At 37.0% G+C, this 18066-nt stretch overlaps 1 protein-coding gene across 6 annotated transcripts in view; it reads right to left on the bottom strand.

Annotated features, from left to right (window-relative positions):
• cacna1ea (calcium voltage-gated channel subunit alpha1 Ea) overlaps positions 1-18066 on the bottom strand; it is a 344022-nt gene that overhangs the window by 269068 nt on the left and 56888 nt on the right. For all 6 annotated transcript variants that reach the window (XR_015925303.1, XM_088599066.1, XM_088599061.1 and 3 more), the window contains exon 2: positions 4830-5304. Coding sequence is in view for 5 of the 6 variants with exons in the window: in XM_088599066.1 (XP_088455192.1) it covers positions 4830-5278 (449 nt within the window). In the remaining variant the exon portion in view is untranslated. The remainder of the gene's footprint in view (positions 1-4829; positions 5305-18066) is intronic.

The raw sequence follows: 18066 nt of genomic DNA, 5'->3' as shown, positions 1-18066 counted from the left end.
CAGGCAGAAAGTGTGTTTTGTTTCCTCTGCAAGTCAAACAGCTCTCGTATGATTAGTGTGCTGTGAGAAGAAATCTCATTCTCAGTTCCATTCGTGCGGATGAGTCAATTATGAAGAAAAAACATGTTTATGACCACAAAAGCTATAACCGTCCGTGGTATTGATTTTTTTCTATATATTAATATGGAGAAACCTCACATGCAGTTTAATGGGGGCACTTGTGATTAGCTACATGTACATTTATAAACTGCACTAAACTATTATGAAATGAGGCCCTCCCCAAAAGGAAATTAAATACTGTTTTAATTTTTTTAATTTAACACGACCCAAATATCCTGCAGGTATGCCAGCTGTATTATCTGCATATATTAATAAAATACCAGATAATTTTAAAAAGCACTTTAAGCTTAAGTAATTTCTAACAATAATTAATCCAAGAAAGGTTGCAAATGTGAAGACGGCATTCAGCCCATATAGCTTGCATGATTGCCAATAGCTAATTGAACCAAGAATCTCATCTAGGTGTTTAATGGAAGAGCAGTGGATCAAGTTCAATATCACACCTGGGTAACTTGTAGCAGGCTCCCAAAACCCTCTGTGTAAACAAAGTGCTCCATATTAATATTTTATGGAGACTTTACAGAAAAAAAAGCTGTCTGAATACCTAAACATACCACGTTACAGTATATTATCTGTTCATATAACTGTAAATTTATCCTGCTGTTTGCTCAAAGACTCTACCAAATTGGTTTAGCAAGACTTTCCTTTTCTAAGTATCCCTTCTACAGTATATTTAACAGTATATGTAATACAGTACAGTCTATTTAACTATTATATAATTTAAGATTATGAAAAAATACTTACCGGTCTGAAATTACACGGGTCCTTTCACAAGACGTTCACTATATTAGCAAGTCCTGTGCATGAGTATTGCATGTTACAACACTAAAGAATATGTGCCTTTTTTCTCACCATAAGCATTAAATCAACAGATGTTGTACAAATGTGGAGAAAATAATAACTATAGCAGTTCTGTTTTTCCTCTAATTGTCCAATGTATGCATATATGAATTTCCAATAACTGAAGAAAAAAAATAAATTGAAAGTCATATTCCTTTTCATTTTTTAACCTTTCATGTACAGTAATTTCACTCATGCTGAATGAAAAATGCGATAATACACCCCCTAAAACTTCTTTTATATATGCTTTTATTAGCACTATGATGCTACCATAAGAAAAATAATAAAAATATTTCAGTGTTCTGGGGAACTTCAGCCCACACATATTGAAAAGCAGGGAAATGGATGCATTCAAATGAGAGTAAAAGGACAAAGGAGATACTGAAAAGCAACAAACTGTCATCAGAAGTTCAAAGCAATTATTTAGTGCTTGTTGTTTGAAATTGTTTAACCATTGTTAAGGAAAAGAAATAAATGAAGCATTTAAAAAATCTAAAGTCAGGATAATGTGTCTCTGATATTTTTATCAGTTATTTGTTACTGTATGTGGATGTACCCTACTGAAGACAGATTTAGGGGCAGATTGGGACAGAAAGTAGTTTGAAACTACAACCAAGAACAAATTACAGTACTCTTAACCTATTCTAGACAAGCACCCATTCCAATACAATGCTAGGACCTGCCTATCAAAAGATCAATCACTATGACGCCCAACCCCTGGAGCTGTCACAATTTATATGACTACTAATTTATATGGCTTATGCATTCATTGAAAGCAGCTTATAGGGGCTAGGTTTACGTTTGCATGACATTTTGGCAAAAATTTACAAAGCTGGGAATTGTGGAGCATTCTGGGTAAGGTTACTGTGCTCAATGGCAAAATAGCAGTTTTCCCACCTGGAATTTGAGCCTGCAACCCTCTGATCAGGGTGTCCAGAGGCTTGTCTACTGCTCTACATGGCCACCCCATATATTGGACAGAAATGCCGAGCATGTTACTTTGTCAAGTTGTTCCTGCCTGATATCCAAGTTGATAAATGCACTGTCATGCCCGTTTTATCCACCTGCTCTCTCCTCAGCCCTCTGTCCCACCAGCCTTGCATTCAGTATCTTGTCTTCACTTATTGCTCTCTGATGCTCCTTGGCTTGGCCTTCCCCTGATTCTCTCCTAGAAAATGCCAAGACTGCACAGTCTTGCCACCTACCAGTACCTGAATTGTACTTACTGTAGTACCTACTACCCTCCTAGGAAACTACCCTTTCTCCCTCTTACACCCTCATCTTCACAATGTACTATCATTCTCTCTAACCCAGAACCCTACCAATTAATAACATGTATATTCTTTCATTGTATGCTTGTATGCTGTTTCATATGGCTGCATTTAAAAAAAATATATATATTCAGTATGATAATGTGACTGACTTTTTCTGATGCTGGCTAAAGCCATGTCCATAATTTCCACACATTTAATAGAAGGATATATGTATGTCTGAAAGTATGTACTGTATGTTACAAAGTATACTGTACATTTTCAGCTGATTGCTATTACTTGTTCTATAAGCTCTATCATAATTTGCACCCCCGTGGAGAGCACGTCTGGAGCATCTGTGCTGCATGTAAATGAACCCTAAAGGTGAATAATGAGTCATAGAGAAATTTTGCTTTTTTTAAAATTGAAAGTAAAATTGGAAACAATGACACTGCTGTGTAGAAAAAGCATCATCCCTAGAAAGAACAGTGCCAACATTAGACACTGGAGGAGATCTTAGTTCTCTATCTACATTTCTTTGGCATGAATTATCTCATGGAAACAGTAGCACATTTCTCCATTCATTCATAAAAACATTACCACCCCTGACAAGCGAGGGGGTTCTAATTAAGGGACTGCAGAGGATCTGCTTTATAACTGGTGATTCGTAGGCTTCTTTCTCCCACGCTCCCTGAGCTCTGATTGACTGGCTTAATGATATCAGCACCTTCCTCTTTTTCTTAAGAATGATATGAAAAACACATGTAAAAAGATACCGAATATCAGAATACAGATGGTATAGAATTTGTGCTTGCAAATGTCTTAAAATGGTCACAGGTGTTTTAAAATAACACAAGATGATACTGCCATACTTTAACTTAAAGGTCCAAATGACAAACAAGAAAACATTCAATTTTATTTGGTATATCTTCTGAATTACATCTCATTGTGTATCTTCACAAATCTCTACATGTGGCTGATGTTCAGTAGGATAAGCTGTGAGAGATAAAGCAGTACATTTTCTTTATTTCTTTTTAATTAGCACCAAAAAGTATTATAATCCCTGAGGGTCATAACAAGCTGTCATGCGATCCAGTTCTGTCCTTTACCTCAGTTTCTTACTTACAGGATTAAATACAAGTCTTTTCTTGATGCAGTGAAGTTAGGCAACATACAGTACCCCCCACACACCATACTAATTTCTAATGTGACAGTTATTACTAATTTAAAAGTGACATTTTCAGACAAGGGGTAATATTTGTAGCAGCACGGCAGATTATTGCACTTAGAATTAAGTATCATTAAAGATGTATAATAATCTTTCTCTTGCGTTGAACAAACAGCTTGGGACACTGTGTAAAACCAGAGAAATGAAGAGGTCCACTTGATAAGAAAGATCTTTCAGGTCTGAAACAAAGACCAGGACATCACAAAGCTGTACGTCTTGAAATATGGTGTAGACTGGATCCAGTCACCTATTCACCTTCTACTAGGGTAAAGGGTGAGAGCTTACTGTCCATTAGCCAACTGATGATCCTTCAAGGGGATCTACAGGGTTAGTACCAGGATTATAGCCCAAACATCCTAACTGCTCATCAACTGTGATGTTGTATCTAGCACCCAACTAATTTTCACTATTTAACTCACTAGCTCATCTTCTCTCTCCAACTGAACTTAGAATCTGACTTTACCAACCACATGACTGCAATAACCCACAAGTCTTTTTTGCCCACGATATTCTAAATAAGTGAAAAAAATATGTTTTGCCTTATTATTCAATGTAATTGAAGAGGTGGTCTCTTTTTGTCAACACAAATACCTTGGATATTCAAGTATTTTCAGCAAAACACTATAACCAGGATGCTTCTCCCACCTATCTCACCTGCGGCCAGACCCAAGCGTTTGAATGTGCCCCAACGGTTTTAAGGCATCGTGCTGACTTTGGCTAACTTCCCAGCTGAGCGCTCCTCAGCTATGCTGGGCAAAGCTTTCTCTCTTCTCTCTATAATGTGACACTTCCAGCACAGAGCAAGCATCTACTGTACCAGCTGGACCACAGACCAACCCAGCCCAACTCTGTTTTCCAGTGGAAAGTTTAAACTCGCCAAGGACATTTGACCAATGCAACATTGATCTCAAGAGCTGAACTTTTAATCCAAACATGTTTGATTTTAACATTGAAGTTATTATCTAATCTTTGAAATCCCTGAGTGATCAACTTTTTTATATCACAGCAGCTCTTTCTCAAATATTTTCTGTTTGTTGTTTTGTTATTCATGTTTTGGTGTTGTATTGATAAATTATGACAACCAGTGTATATTTAGAATCCATGTCAGAGACTGTAAATTATCAAGTGATTGATTCCCACGTAAGAGCACTCTCACAATTTGCTGTTCCAATTAATAATTGTTACAGTTAATTAAAACCCTTACATCACTGCACTTTTACATCTGCCTTTCTATAGATATTTGCAGAAGTGGAAACAGTAATGGGCATCCTCAAACATCCTATTCACAGTAAGACAGAACCCCATTATCTTTCAAAGAAAACTGGTGCTTCAAATCATCATGTGAAAGCCAGTCCTGTAATTGACTTGGTGGATTAATTGATTGTACTTACTCCCACTCCTTGCGCTTGGCCTGAGGGGTACTCTGCATCTTGTGAGCCTCATGGGCTTTGATGATGTCCTTCTGCTCAATGAGACCCCCACGGCGGCGCTTGATGAGGTGGGGGCTGACGGGCATCGCAGGGTCCAGGCCCAGCGTGGGCACCTCAAAGGAAACTCCTCCATCAAAGGGGAAGCTGGTGTCGGCCTCGCGGGCGCGCAGCTCGTACAGGGCGTCGAAGCTGGCGGTGCGGGACAGGAGGCTGTCCGAGAGGCTCTCAGGCTCCAGCAGGGAGCAGGACCGGGAGCCTTGGGTCAAGCCCAGCCGATGCTTGTGCCAGCTCTCTGCCTCTGGCGGTGGCAGCATGTAGCGGTGGGGGGTGCTGCCCAGCTGTGGAACTCCCAGGGCATTGTGGTCTGAAAGCGTGTGAGCGCTGACTGAACAAGTGCCCAACTCCAGCATCTTCGGACTCTTGTTTCACCATAGTGCTGCAAAGAGGGAGAAAGTAAGAAATACACATTTAAAATCATCAACATCAATGAAATACACATTCATTGACAGCCAAAGTAGCAGAAGGGGCATATACTGTAGGATCCTCTGGGTGAGCTCAGGAACATGTTGGTTATATTATGTTATTAACAAGACATTTAAAACCACTTTACCTTTTTTAGTGTAAACCTTTGAATAAACTGTATCCTTTCAACAGCTGTAAAGCTGCAGAAATTAAGCATATGAGTTGAATGTTATGTTAATAAGTTGGAGAGCTTGGCCCAGAATGAAAAAGCAAGTGCTCTGCAGCCTCTGAGGACTGGAGTTTGGATTACCCAAATGACTGAAGGACTGGAGGACCCCTTTCAGTAGCTGACGGATAATCAGTGCCAAACTAGTAACCAACTGCCAATACAGCGCTAGAATGACACACCATTTCTACGCTGCAGCACTTTAAGACATTAAGGGATTCCTTATTTCACAGTGACGTACTACAACTGTTCTCAAAGAATGGCATACTAGTTATGATCTATCTAGCTCAATAAGAACCACCCTGCATACTTTTCATTTTTTTTCCCCATTCCAAAAAAATGAAGGAAACTTCTTCAGTCGTTAAAAAATTCTTCGTTTGCCACATGCTTTATCTTTTGCTGTACCTAAAGCAAGTACCTCATTTATACTGCAGTAAAATAACAGAATCATCAATAAACTACAGGAATGACTAACTAATGAAAATACATTTCTCTACTTCTTTTAACCAAAATAAATGATATTTTGGCAATGACACTGCATTTTGAAAATCCATGTTTTTTTATTGAATGTTTACATCAGATTTCTGCATATCATTATGATTTTGAAATGCGTTTTGTTTTCCTGACCAGAAAGCCCACTAAATCACTCTCCAAGACAAAAAAATGTTTGCTGATTGAAGAGAAGTAGATAAATATTTACTGAGGATGCTGAAAGAAAGATGGAAAGAGAAGAAGGTACCGAAGCCAATGGCCATTCAAAAATGGGATTACTGTATGTTACTCTATTAAGAAATGTGCAAAGGACTGGACTGCCTTAAACCAAACTCAACCATAAAGAGATAATAGCTGGATAGCCTGACCATAGTTTTTTTTTTAACATCAGAAGAATCCACTCTGTAGAAGGAGAATGAGTTGAAAGGTAAAACATATTGTGAACATCCTATCAGAGTTAATAAAACTGACACCGCATATAAGGGGTAACACTAAGCAATTTTACATTTCTTCTTGTGTTCTGCAGCCCATATTCCAATTTTCCAATTCACAAGGAGGCATTCTTTCAACAATTTCACTTTCAAGACACTATACAAGACACCCTATTGAGTATCAGAGGGATATGACAGATCAGAAAGCTAGTGTTTCATTCTTAATTTTTTCATGGACAATGAGATGCCAAGCCTGACATTCTTGCTTCTGCAGCCAAAACTCATTTGGTCCTTGAACAATATGCTTATCCGGAAAACATCAGGTGTCTGTTATTGTTACCAATTTTTGTTGTGGGTCCTTTTTATTTATTATTTTTAGCATATCATTCGCTACATGGGGCTGTCAGTAATACTAGTGGAATATCCTATTAAATGAAAACATCTTTAAATTTTGACAGTTTTAACAACCAGAGACACATACATGACTCACCATGGATACCTACTGTATGTGGCCATCTGAACATGTGGCAATTTCCTTAAAGGGGACAAGAGTTCATTTACAGCTCAAGTGACATACTCTCAAACTAACGTTTCTAGGATTTAGATAGTGAAATTTTGGCTTTCCTTCCTATCAGATCTGTTCTTCAATGTTCATTCTAATGCACACAAATTTCTAATTAGGAAGAACAAGCAAAAGTAACCAGCTAAACACAACACTAACTGATTAAATGGAAGTGTGAATCACAACACCCCAAAATACCCCAGTTTTTGGATATTACCAATTAGGCCTATGCATGTCAGTTTGCAATTCTACATGGTACTCTCTTCACACCAAAAATTAAAAATATAATATGGGAATTTCATTGAATCACAGTTGATTAAACAATGACAAATATCATTTTTAAAGAAAAGTTCCGCCAAAACACAATCCCACAAGGAGCAGTTAAGCAAAATCTGAGCTCTGTTTACAGTATATTTGAGATCTTATTTTTCTGTGTGTACAACTGGAGAAATCATGTGGAGAAAATATTGAGATGTTCTAAAGTTAATAAGGTCATGCTGGATAATCACATTAGTCTCTATAGGAAGCAAAAATAAAGTCTAGGAAAAACAGTCCACACCAACTGCTATTTAAAAACCACCTGTAACTCTGTCAAGAAAATTCCAAAGGCATTGAATGTCACGATTATAGTCCCCCCTCCTTAAGGGTGCTCCAGCCCTTTCACTTTAGACTTAATTCTGTGCACCTGATCCCTTTTCCCAGCCCACCTTAAAAGCCAGGCGCTGACGCTCATCCTGGCTCTGCATCTGGTTTCCGCACCATGCGAGTCCGGGACCTGGAAGCGCCTGGTCCCGTTAAGGTTTTGATCTCTGTTCCCGTTCCCTGTCCGCCGGTTCCGACCCGGTTCATGGTTTTAATTCCTAGTTTGGATGGATCACCTGGCTATGGACTTATTCTTGTGTTTTTGGATTCCCTCTATGGATTACTTTTGGATTGTTTGCCTCGGCCACACCTTCCCTGTGCACCAGCGCACTTTGGACACGCCTCCCTGTTTTCAGCCCCGTATCCCTGCATGACCTTTTCCTTGTGTTTCCCACTTCTTCGGATTGTGTCGTCTGCATAGGGTCCGGAAAGAACTGTTCGTTACATTGAAATGATCAGAAGAGGATCATCTTCTATTTAAAAAAACCCAAACAGATTCATTACCAAGCCTCTTCAGCCTGTTTAAGGGACACCTCTCTTCTGCTTTCATCTATATTTAATCAAGCTCAAAACTCTTTGCTTTTTAATACCCTCTTTTATTAAAGCACTGCTATAAGCATTAAAACCCTTCTATTATTCCTTAGTTAGTTGCCATATTTACTGTTTTTGATCACTTACACCAGCAAATGAATCAGTTACTGGTTGTTTCCAAGGTCATGAAACTGCCCCTGCCACAAAACCTTCATAATTTACACAAACTGCTCTTTATTGAAATACATACAAAAATGGCTCATCCATTCACCTCCTCATACTGTATAAGAATGAAAGATTGCTTATTTCAAATGTTATTTTTAATTATTAATGATTTCACTTGGTTAAATCAAGACCACATATATTTTGCCATTTAGTGTATTTGTACAGGGAACACTCCACTGAACAGCTTTTTGTTGTTATATTGTTCTACAGAAGTTCACAGTTAAGCTTCCAATAAACTTCCAATGAGTTCCATATGATGGACAATTTCATTTTTCCAACATAAAGCTAAACATGAGGCTACGTACTACTTCTAAACAGCTAGAGCATCAGGAAAAATAATAAATTGCTGGATCTTAATTTCATAATACATTTTTTTTTCCATTTATAAATTTGACAACATAACCAAAGAAACCACTGCAGCGCTGCCTTCTAGTGGGGCGTATCTGACTATAGTTTACTATGTGATCCCTACATATTTTGAAACATTCAATTATTTTTTTCATGAAATCAAGAATAGAGTAGCAGGGGTTCTGGATAGATACAGAACATCACTTAATTAGAATGATTAGATGTATTCCTCTTTGAGACCCAATCCATAAAGTCTGTACTTCCCATAGAGGGGGCTCTTTCCTATGCTGAAGCTTAAACAAATAAAAAAAAAAGTGGCAACACCTTCAAGCATGATTAAACATATGAACTTTTAACAATCTGCGTACAGTAAGTTTTAATTTTTACCTAATACACGCTCTACATAGCGAATTATAACGACAAGCGGTCCATGCTGGCCACTGTGCAAGAGCTGCCTTTGCCATTACAGAATTTCCACATACTGTACAGGCTCACCGATATGAATTTGGCAAAAAGCCTAACTTTTAGGCAGTAATCGGCAACCACAGAAGAAAAACGAGGGAAAGATTAAACACCAACAGCCAACCTTTAAACAAGAGATGTTTACTGAATGTACTGTAGTATTGCACAATTCCCATCTGGCCTGCCAGGTTCATTATTCCAGTCCGCCTGCTCAGCTGAGGTGATGCAGCAGCGGCTTGCCAAAAGGAGCCCAGCATTTCAATTTGGTCTTTCTCTGAGGAGGATTACCGCGGCTCATCCTTTTGTCTCCCATCCCACAGGGTGCTAATGAGAGACCATTTACTGACAGCATTAAACTGTACCGGGAAGAAATAGAATAATTGCAGCACCGTGTCAGAATATCCAGCAGACATGGAAAATGAATGCTGAAGTTCCTTCAAGTAATTGCTTTTATTTGTAATAGGTTTTAATCTCCAGTAGAGAGAGAATAAAGCCTAAGCTTTTAGTAAACTGGGAAGTAACTGTGCGATCACAACAGGTTTTAGCTCTGCAGAAAGTGAAAATCCTTTTGCCCTTAACATTTGTCTACAGAGAGACGCCCATCCCAATACAACCTGAGGATGTACAGTCACAGGAGTTTTAATTCTAAATGTAGTTTAAATGTAGTCAAATTACATTACCGTAAAGAAAGAAATTACAAATCCTGCCAAGTATTACTTTAACAGAGAAATGTAAGAACTATATATAATAATAATTCTTTTACTACAAATATCATGTTTACTTTTTTTTTAGTATTTCACAGAAAACATCAGCTATATCACCTATTATCTTCTCTTGAATTAACAGAGAAACACAAACCTAAAGGTACAGTATAAATGAAAAGAAGAAGTGATTTTGTTTTTTTACCCCATGGGTTATGGGAGTCTAGAACAAACTACTCAGCCTTTGATGTCAAAGCTGATATTCTGTCTTTTTTCAAGGATCTCAGTGAGAATCTCGGTGAGACTCTTGGATCAAACTAGCTATTAACATTCAAACAAGCTTAATGGGACAAGTAGTCTGCTATCTGCTGTAAACCTGGTTATGTACTTGGTTAAGAGTTAAAAATTCACAGGGCTGCCTAAGGATGACTCAAACATGCACCAGAAGTGGTTGGGGAGGGACCAGTTCTGATTTCTATAGGTATGGTAATTCACTAGTGAGAAGAAATGGCAGAGAATGAATGTGCAAAAAAAAACCAAACCAATGAACCAATGAAAATGTAAAACCTTAAAATTGCATTGCATATTCAGTAATTCTTGTTCACCAAACTAATTAAGAAAAGACATGCTACAAATGAAGCATCTTTGAAAGTTGGTTATTATTGGACAGGAAACAGGTCATTTAAAGACGTTGAAACTGTGAAAGACGCAATTGTAACAGGACACATTGCATAAATATCTTCAGCCCTTCAAACCTAAATGGTGTAGAATTTGCTGCCGCAGAAGACCTGGTTCTTTGGAGCAGCAGGGTTGTCTAGTTAGTGGTTCACTGTCCACTTTGAACCCGCAAGCGACAAGGAATGCAGGGGGCCAGAGCAGAGCGGCATGCATTATACAATAACTGTGATGGATGAATCTTCACTCAAGGATTTCAAAAACTGTCCCCACACCATATGTCTTATCTCAGCCATTGCAGCTGGGAACAAAAAACATGCAATAACAGCTTCTGCCAATGTAAAGAAGCAGTTGGAGCATGATATGGGTACTTGAGATTCTTCTCAAGTCAGCGTGATGAATCCATGGACTCAAGTGATATTGCCCAGGTGACAGTTTTTGCTCGAATGGTGGTTGAAGACTTCATGGAATAGGAAACGTTGACATTGTTGTCTCTGAAATCAATCAAACGTATTGATATCTATAATGTGGTAAAACCTATTGTGTTGAAAAGAAGTGCCAATCATGACAAAATGGCTAGCAGGTCTCATAATCAGGCTTCAAATTGCAAAACAAACCCAGACTTCCATAGTTCTTTGAACTATAATCGTATTATCCACCAAAACATTTGTGCCAAAGTAAACCGCTTTGATCATGTAATGACACTTGGAGTTAGGATTGTTAATGTTTCTGCATAGTCCAAAGTACAATGAAGCATCCAGGTATTTCTGCAAGTTTTGTCATCTAAGTATGGCTCATCTTCTGGTGCACACTGAAACATGAATCTGCTTGCAAGGTTTTTGAGACAAGTACAACAGCATGCACACAGCTACCATCAAAGTAGCTTCTCTGTTTGGCTCAATGCTGAATACCATCAGGTGTGAGTAATGCAAGAAACTGAATAGAGAGGGAGACAGCACAAATACTCGGAAGAGACCAACCAAAAGTCAGACAGAGAGCGCTGTAAGAAGAAAGCTGGGAATTGTAGATGCATGGGCTTCTAAGAGGGTGTATAGCGAAAGGGAATATTCAATGGGAAGTTGCAGAGAGGACTGAATTGGATGATAAAGATATGCGTTCACCATGAATTTTCTATTAGACAAACCTGAAATGGAAAGCAAAAGGAGGAGAGAGAATCCAGTCAAATGGGTTTAGTAAATAATGGCATTGTGAGTAGCAAATTTCAACCCAAAGAAAACACCAGGAATTTGATGGTAAATTCATGTGAAATGACATCAATACTACTCCAAAAAATAAATATCTGCAGTAAGAGATTTGCATTTGCAAGACATCACAACAGGCTGTCAGCATACACTGCTATTCACACTGTATCCATTGGCAACATCCATTGATCACTGGCCAGACAGTGGAAAGGAGCTGCAATAATTTCAAATAGCTGAAACTTTTTTGAAAATAAAATAAGCCTGTGTAACTCATGTGAAACTTAACATTTAAGTCCATTGCTACATGATTATATGCTTTGTGATGATTCCTTAATGAATACATACAAACAACTAATTTGTACTCACAGGCCAAAATATTATGTTTATTTGTCAAAAGAATACATTCCCTCTTTAGCAGCACAGGGCAATTTTCCACCACCACCCCAGTGAGAATGACCTAAGGATCTCAATCCAGTTGAAAACAGGGTGAAACTATTGAATATACAGTACAGCTAAATCCCACACACTACAGGCTCATCAAGCCTAAGAACAGTTAAAGAAAGGGGGTTCATTCGGCTCCTCTAGCTCATTTGATTTTCATTAACTAATTCATCTAAGGATCTCATTCAACAGTTTCTTGAAAGAAACTATGGTATCAGTTTCAATAACATGGCTGGGCAGCTTGTTTCATTCTCCCACAACTGAAGGGGATCAAATAATTTGATGGGGTCACAGACTTGTGAATGCTTCAAATCCTTGCTTAATACCATCTACTCCTGAAGTATTGAGACAGCAAATACATGCTGAAGATCAAACTGATATATGTGAACTCCATGAATTGGCAAGAACTGGCATTCAGAAGAAGAAGCTGCAACAAAGCTTCTAAAATGATTACACAAAAGATTTTGTTAAGCTCAGTGGGATGCAGACTGCATGCAGTTATTGCCTCAAAGGGATATGCAACCAAATACTGAATTTTATACACACTGACACGACGTACACTCCGAAATTCACTTAAAGGGAATTTGTCCCAATATGTAATGTCACTTGAGTTCACTGGATTGAACACAAACTGTTTTTTATGCTAATATGTTCAAATGTACATGGAAATATCCAAAATTTTACTTCTCATTCATATTAATCTCATTGGCACAAATACAAATTACTTGACTGCAAAGCATAAGTAGCAGATTTGACTTTGCTGTCGCAATACTTTTGGAGGACACTGTATGAGCCATGTCCCCTTGCTGTTTGCAGAGACCATCATGGAATTGGGTGGAGTGCCTAATGTTTTGGCCAGTGAATGCATGTCAGATTCTTCTTTCAGTTCTTCACAATCTTTTAAGATCAATCCCCCATGCGCCCTCTCCCTATTGCCACTTCACTAATTTGAACCACGTTGATGCTGAGGATTGCTTGAAATGCATTGAGATGCCACTCAAAGCTGACTGTCACTTGCACCATACAAAAGATGGTTCACATTACATTTCAGTTGATGTCACTAAACCACAGATAATCCAAAAGGAGAGGAAGGCAATGAAAAATTTTATTACAGTCAACCGAGGGCAATGCTTTTGAAACAAAAAAGTCATCTTTCAGTTTACACCTTTTACACAGCACAACATTTTTTGGTCCCATGAGTTTTTAGGTGGATTCCATTAAAGACTTTAAGGCATGCATTCGGCATCTCTCCCTTTCCTGTTATGATATCACTTTTTTACTGCCTGGGAAGTTGTCAGTTTGAAGATACAAAAATAGTGCCAGACAACACGCTTGAATAATCTCTGAGGTGAGTTCAGACAGCTGGGAAAACTCATCTTGGTGTGACGAGTTACCCAAACTGACTCAAATATGTCTAAGAATTTTTACATATAACCCTAATAATTATAATTACTTACAATACTAACAATTTTCTTTTTTATTCATAAGAGCCTTTCTTTTATTGTTCTTACTTATCATATATAATTTTATGTTCCAATCCTTTGAGAGGTTAATGTCTAAGGTGGAGATGTCTCTCAATGTGATAGCTAAGCCTAATGCACTGTGCCAGGTTTAGATTGGTGGACTTTCAAATCAAGACAAGAGAAATGAATGTTAAAAAGATGGAATACTAATAAATTAAATTTTATTTTTATACAAAAAACTATTCTAACATTATCTTATTTTACATCCTGATATTCTGTTTCTAGATGCTATGTATGAGTGGTTTATCAGGTGCCATGGTTATAAGCTCAAACAAATTAATGGCAAGGTTTTGTTGCCCACTTTATCCCACATTCTAAAAAAAATTTTTGGGAGAACAATGTCATATACGTCTCTGAATATAATAAAAAAACTGTTTAACATAATAAATAAAAAGGCTGAGCTCAGAGAAGATCATAGAAATTTGTCTCATCTCCTTTTTAGCTTTATTCCTCAGCTGCTTATAATATGACCATTGTGTGTTATGGGCAGCCATAATGAGGAACCATGTCTGCAGTTACTTCTAATACAGTATCTTAATAAGTTCTTGGTCTTTGATATGATACTTTGGTTGTATATGTAGGATTAGGAGTAGCAAAGGTAGCAAAAAAGAAATGTACTATAACTTGGGTTGTCATTAGACAAGACCTTGTGGGGTATCTATTCACGGACACTGGACAGTTTGATTACCCCTGTCAAAATTCTGTTTCAAGTCCTCATTAACAACAGAGAAAGAAATTAAAAGAAACCAAGTGGTCTGTTGATTTTAATCGCTACAGGTGTCATAAATTCAAGGCCCACACTTGTTCTTCCTATAGATAAGCATTTAAAGACATGTACGTGTTTTAGGAGTCTCAAACAAGCTATCCAGCCATGTTGTTGAAGCCAATATCCTGGCTACTTTCACACAATGACTGGATGAGATCCTCATAATAACTATTAACTACCACTTGGGCTAGAAGGGTTAAAACCGTCTTTCATTTGAAACTGTTCTTATGTTCTTAAACATACTTTGGAGTTCATGGAGGTTGAAGAATTCTTGTGGAGAACTGAAAAAATCAGGTTTTGGTCCGACGAACTGGGGAAAACCATTTTCATTCTTTTATTTTCATTTTTGGATGTAATACAGGAAAATAAAGAGAACTTTCAAAAACAAATTAATGATGCCTGACCTTCTTAAGTTACTGATATGAGTGCACACTAAAATCTCATGGTGTCTACAGAACATTTTGTATATACTAATGTGTGTTTAAAAAGAATGGGAGAGACTGAACTGAAGAGTCTAAATTGATAGAGATGATGAGTCAAGGTTATAGTTAGGCTAAAGGCAAAGCATAAAAAGATCAACTTGCAGTACTGAATTTCAAAAACTGTAAATAGAAACAAATTATAGTACGCAGTCTTTACAAAAGTGTTCACTCCCCTTTTAATGATGTCACATTCTGTTGAATTACAAATGATATACACATTTTTAAAGCATTATTAATCAAAACTTTAAAGCTGAAATTGAACACTTGTGCAAATATGATTAAATGTCAAGCACAAACTGCTAAACATTGAATTGCATAACTATTTAGCTCTCTCCTCTGTGATTATTATTTTCTGGTCTCACCAACAATGGTCACTCTAATCCTACTGTAGGTTGATGTTTTAAATCACAATTAGTTTTCCTATCCAATCCTATCCAAATGTCTATAATCTATGATTTAACTTATGATAAAGCGACATATCACTAGAGTATGATGCATTCTACAGTAAACACAATGGATACATTTTGAAAGAAAAAAGTACAAAAAGATGGAAATTCTTCCAAAATTACTTTAAATCTCCAACTGTCTTCAAACTGTGCATCTTGAGTCTTACCCAGGTCCTTCACTATTACTCCTATGCAATTTAGATTTGTGGTTCCCAGATCCAGTCATGAAGGAAAACTGTGTAGGATTACAGTACAGATGTTCAAATAAGTCTCAGTCCAAAAGTCTGTCTGTTGTAATAGAAGGGATATTTTCATATGGGCACTACTGAATATAAACTTTTGAGGAGCACACACTTCCCAGGTCATAAATATTTTTATTACACAATATAATCCTGTTATAGGTTTACACAACAGATTAATGTGTTAAGTAAATGTTTTGCACAATGTTTTGAACTTTATAATTTACAATTGAGAATATCAGGCTGGAATTTAAATTCATATCTCCCTCAAAGAGTTTGTACGAGACTCAGTTTTACTATTAAATACCAAACTTAACTTAGTACGTACTTAAAATTTCTGAAATGCTTTAAAACAGCAAGGGTGCCATATCCAGCAGAGAAGTTAGATAATCTGAAGTTCACACTGCCTGATTAAGACTACACAGCAAATTGCACTTTCAACTCTGTTGCTATTAAAGGCATTTACCCTTAGTCATGTTCTAAGAGGAGATAGCTGCCTTTGTGCTTGCTTGTGGAAATGATTGTCCAAAAGTGTGTACATTTACACACTTTGACCACAGTGTTAAAACGTATTGCTTCACATTCATTGAATCTGAAAAAAGGCTATACAATACAATTTTACTTGTAGGCATTAATCAATACTTTTTAGTATACAGTAAATCAGGATCATTCTACTATAACCCCATTTATATGAGAAACAATGCAAGTGTGCCTTTCTCATTTACTGATGTTAAAACAGCAACAGGGCTTTGTAGATAACAACATTAATAAATTAAATTCAAATCCAGTATTTTTAAACCACAAAGACACTGTTAACACCATGAAGTACTTCAAGATCAACAGTGAAATAAAGACCCAGGGACACATACAAAGAATAAACGCATTTAAGCCTGAAATCAGGATACACTTCTTCACAGAAAGCGTTGTGGGAGCCAGGAACAAGCTGAACAGCCGTGTTATTAAAGCTCACTTCCAAGGATTCTTCAAACAACTGGATAAAAAACCCTGAACCTCTAAGGTGCTAATACCCAAATGAAAAACAAAATCTTAAAACGTTTCACGCTCAAATTGTTGATATAATGATTTGATTTTAATAAAGAAACAAATTGGCGGTAGACAATCAACCAGTGATTAATAATGCATGCCTTTACATCAACATATGAAGAGCATAGAAGTAATATTTACTGTTTAGTTTACTCACTGCAAGCAAGTAGAATGTGTTTTGATCATACAATTACGAATGAAGTGCAGACTAATTCATAAGGTTAAAATTCACACACAAAGCATCTAATATTTATGTGGAGTGAAGAGTGCATTAGCATTAGCTTTGCATGAATGACCATCATTGTTGTTAATTATAAACTGCATTAAGGTTAAGAGGTGCATGAGTAATTACTAAAATACAGAAAAGAAACACTACAGACTATTTTTTTGCAACAGGGTAATTGGGAAAAGCTGATGATCTCTAATACCTTATTACAAGGCAAAAAAAGACTAATTTGATTTTGCATACAATGCATCTCATTTGCCATTCACATTGTTAAACACTCAAACATTAAGTCATAAACAGAAAACAATAGATCATTTTAACAGTGGGAGTAAAAAAAATACCTGCACTTTTTTGTATAATTTACACAAACAGAAAAACCCATTATTCTAGTGTATTGTTACTAGATGATAACAGAATGGATCAAGAACTCTACAATGCTTGTAATGTACAATTGCAAGATATTTTGCTAAACTAAAACAAGTAACTGATTTAGTCAAGATTAGCAAAGTCATAATAGACACCAATGAAGAACACCTCTAAATCAAGGACTGTGGCACACCAGGAGCAAGACTGGAGATCAAAGGTATAAGACTTGTGTTTTTTAACTGAAAGTCAGGTAGATCACAGTCATTCACCATTAGCACAATGCCAGATGGCTCCTTTTTTGTCCTGGACTCCCATTAACCAAGAATTTCAGATCCAAGCAATTTCTCCCTGACAGGTCATTTAATTCAGAGACACCACCTTTAGGCTCCTGTAGTTTTTATTCCATTTCTAACACTAATTGGTTTAAATGAACTACTTATTGGTCTGATTTGGATAACCAGTCAAATTACCTGTTTTTCAAATGTTAATTGAAAACTGTAAAACACACTCTGGCCCAGAGGAACTGAAGAAAACTAAATATAGAAAGGTTTTCTCTCATTAGGTTGATAGTATTAGCATTATTGCCTTTTTATTCACTCAGCCAATATTGTTTAAAATCACTACAAATCTTCCTTTTAAAACTGGATACCCACAGTTATTGCCAGTCTCCTAGAATTAGAGGCTGATGGAAACAATGATAAGCTTA

This window comes from Lepisosteus platostomus, chromosome 11 (assembly GCF_059453375.1).
Source record: "Lepisosteus platostomus isolate fLepPlt1 chromosome 11, fLepPlt1.hap1, whole genome shotgun sequence".
Lineage (NCBI taxonomy): Eukaryota > Metazoa > Chordata > Actinopteri > Semionotiformes > Lepisosteidae > Lepisosteus > Lepisosteus platostomus.
The sequence above is the reverse complement of the archived record's forward strand: the minus strand, read 5'-3'. Positions and strand labels throughout refer to the sequence as shown.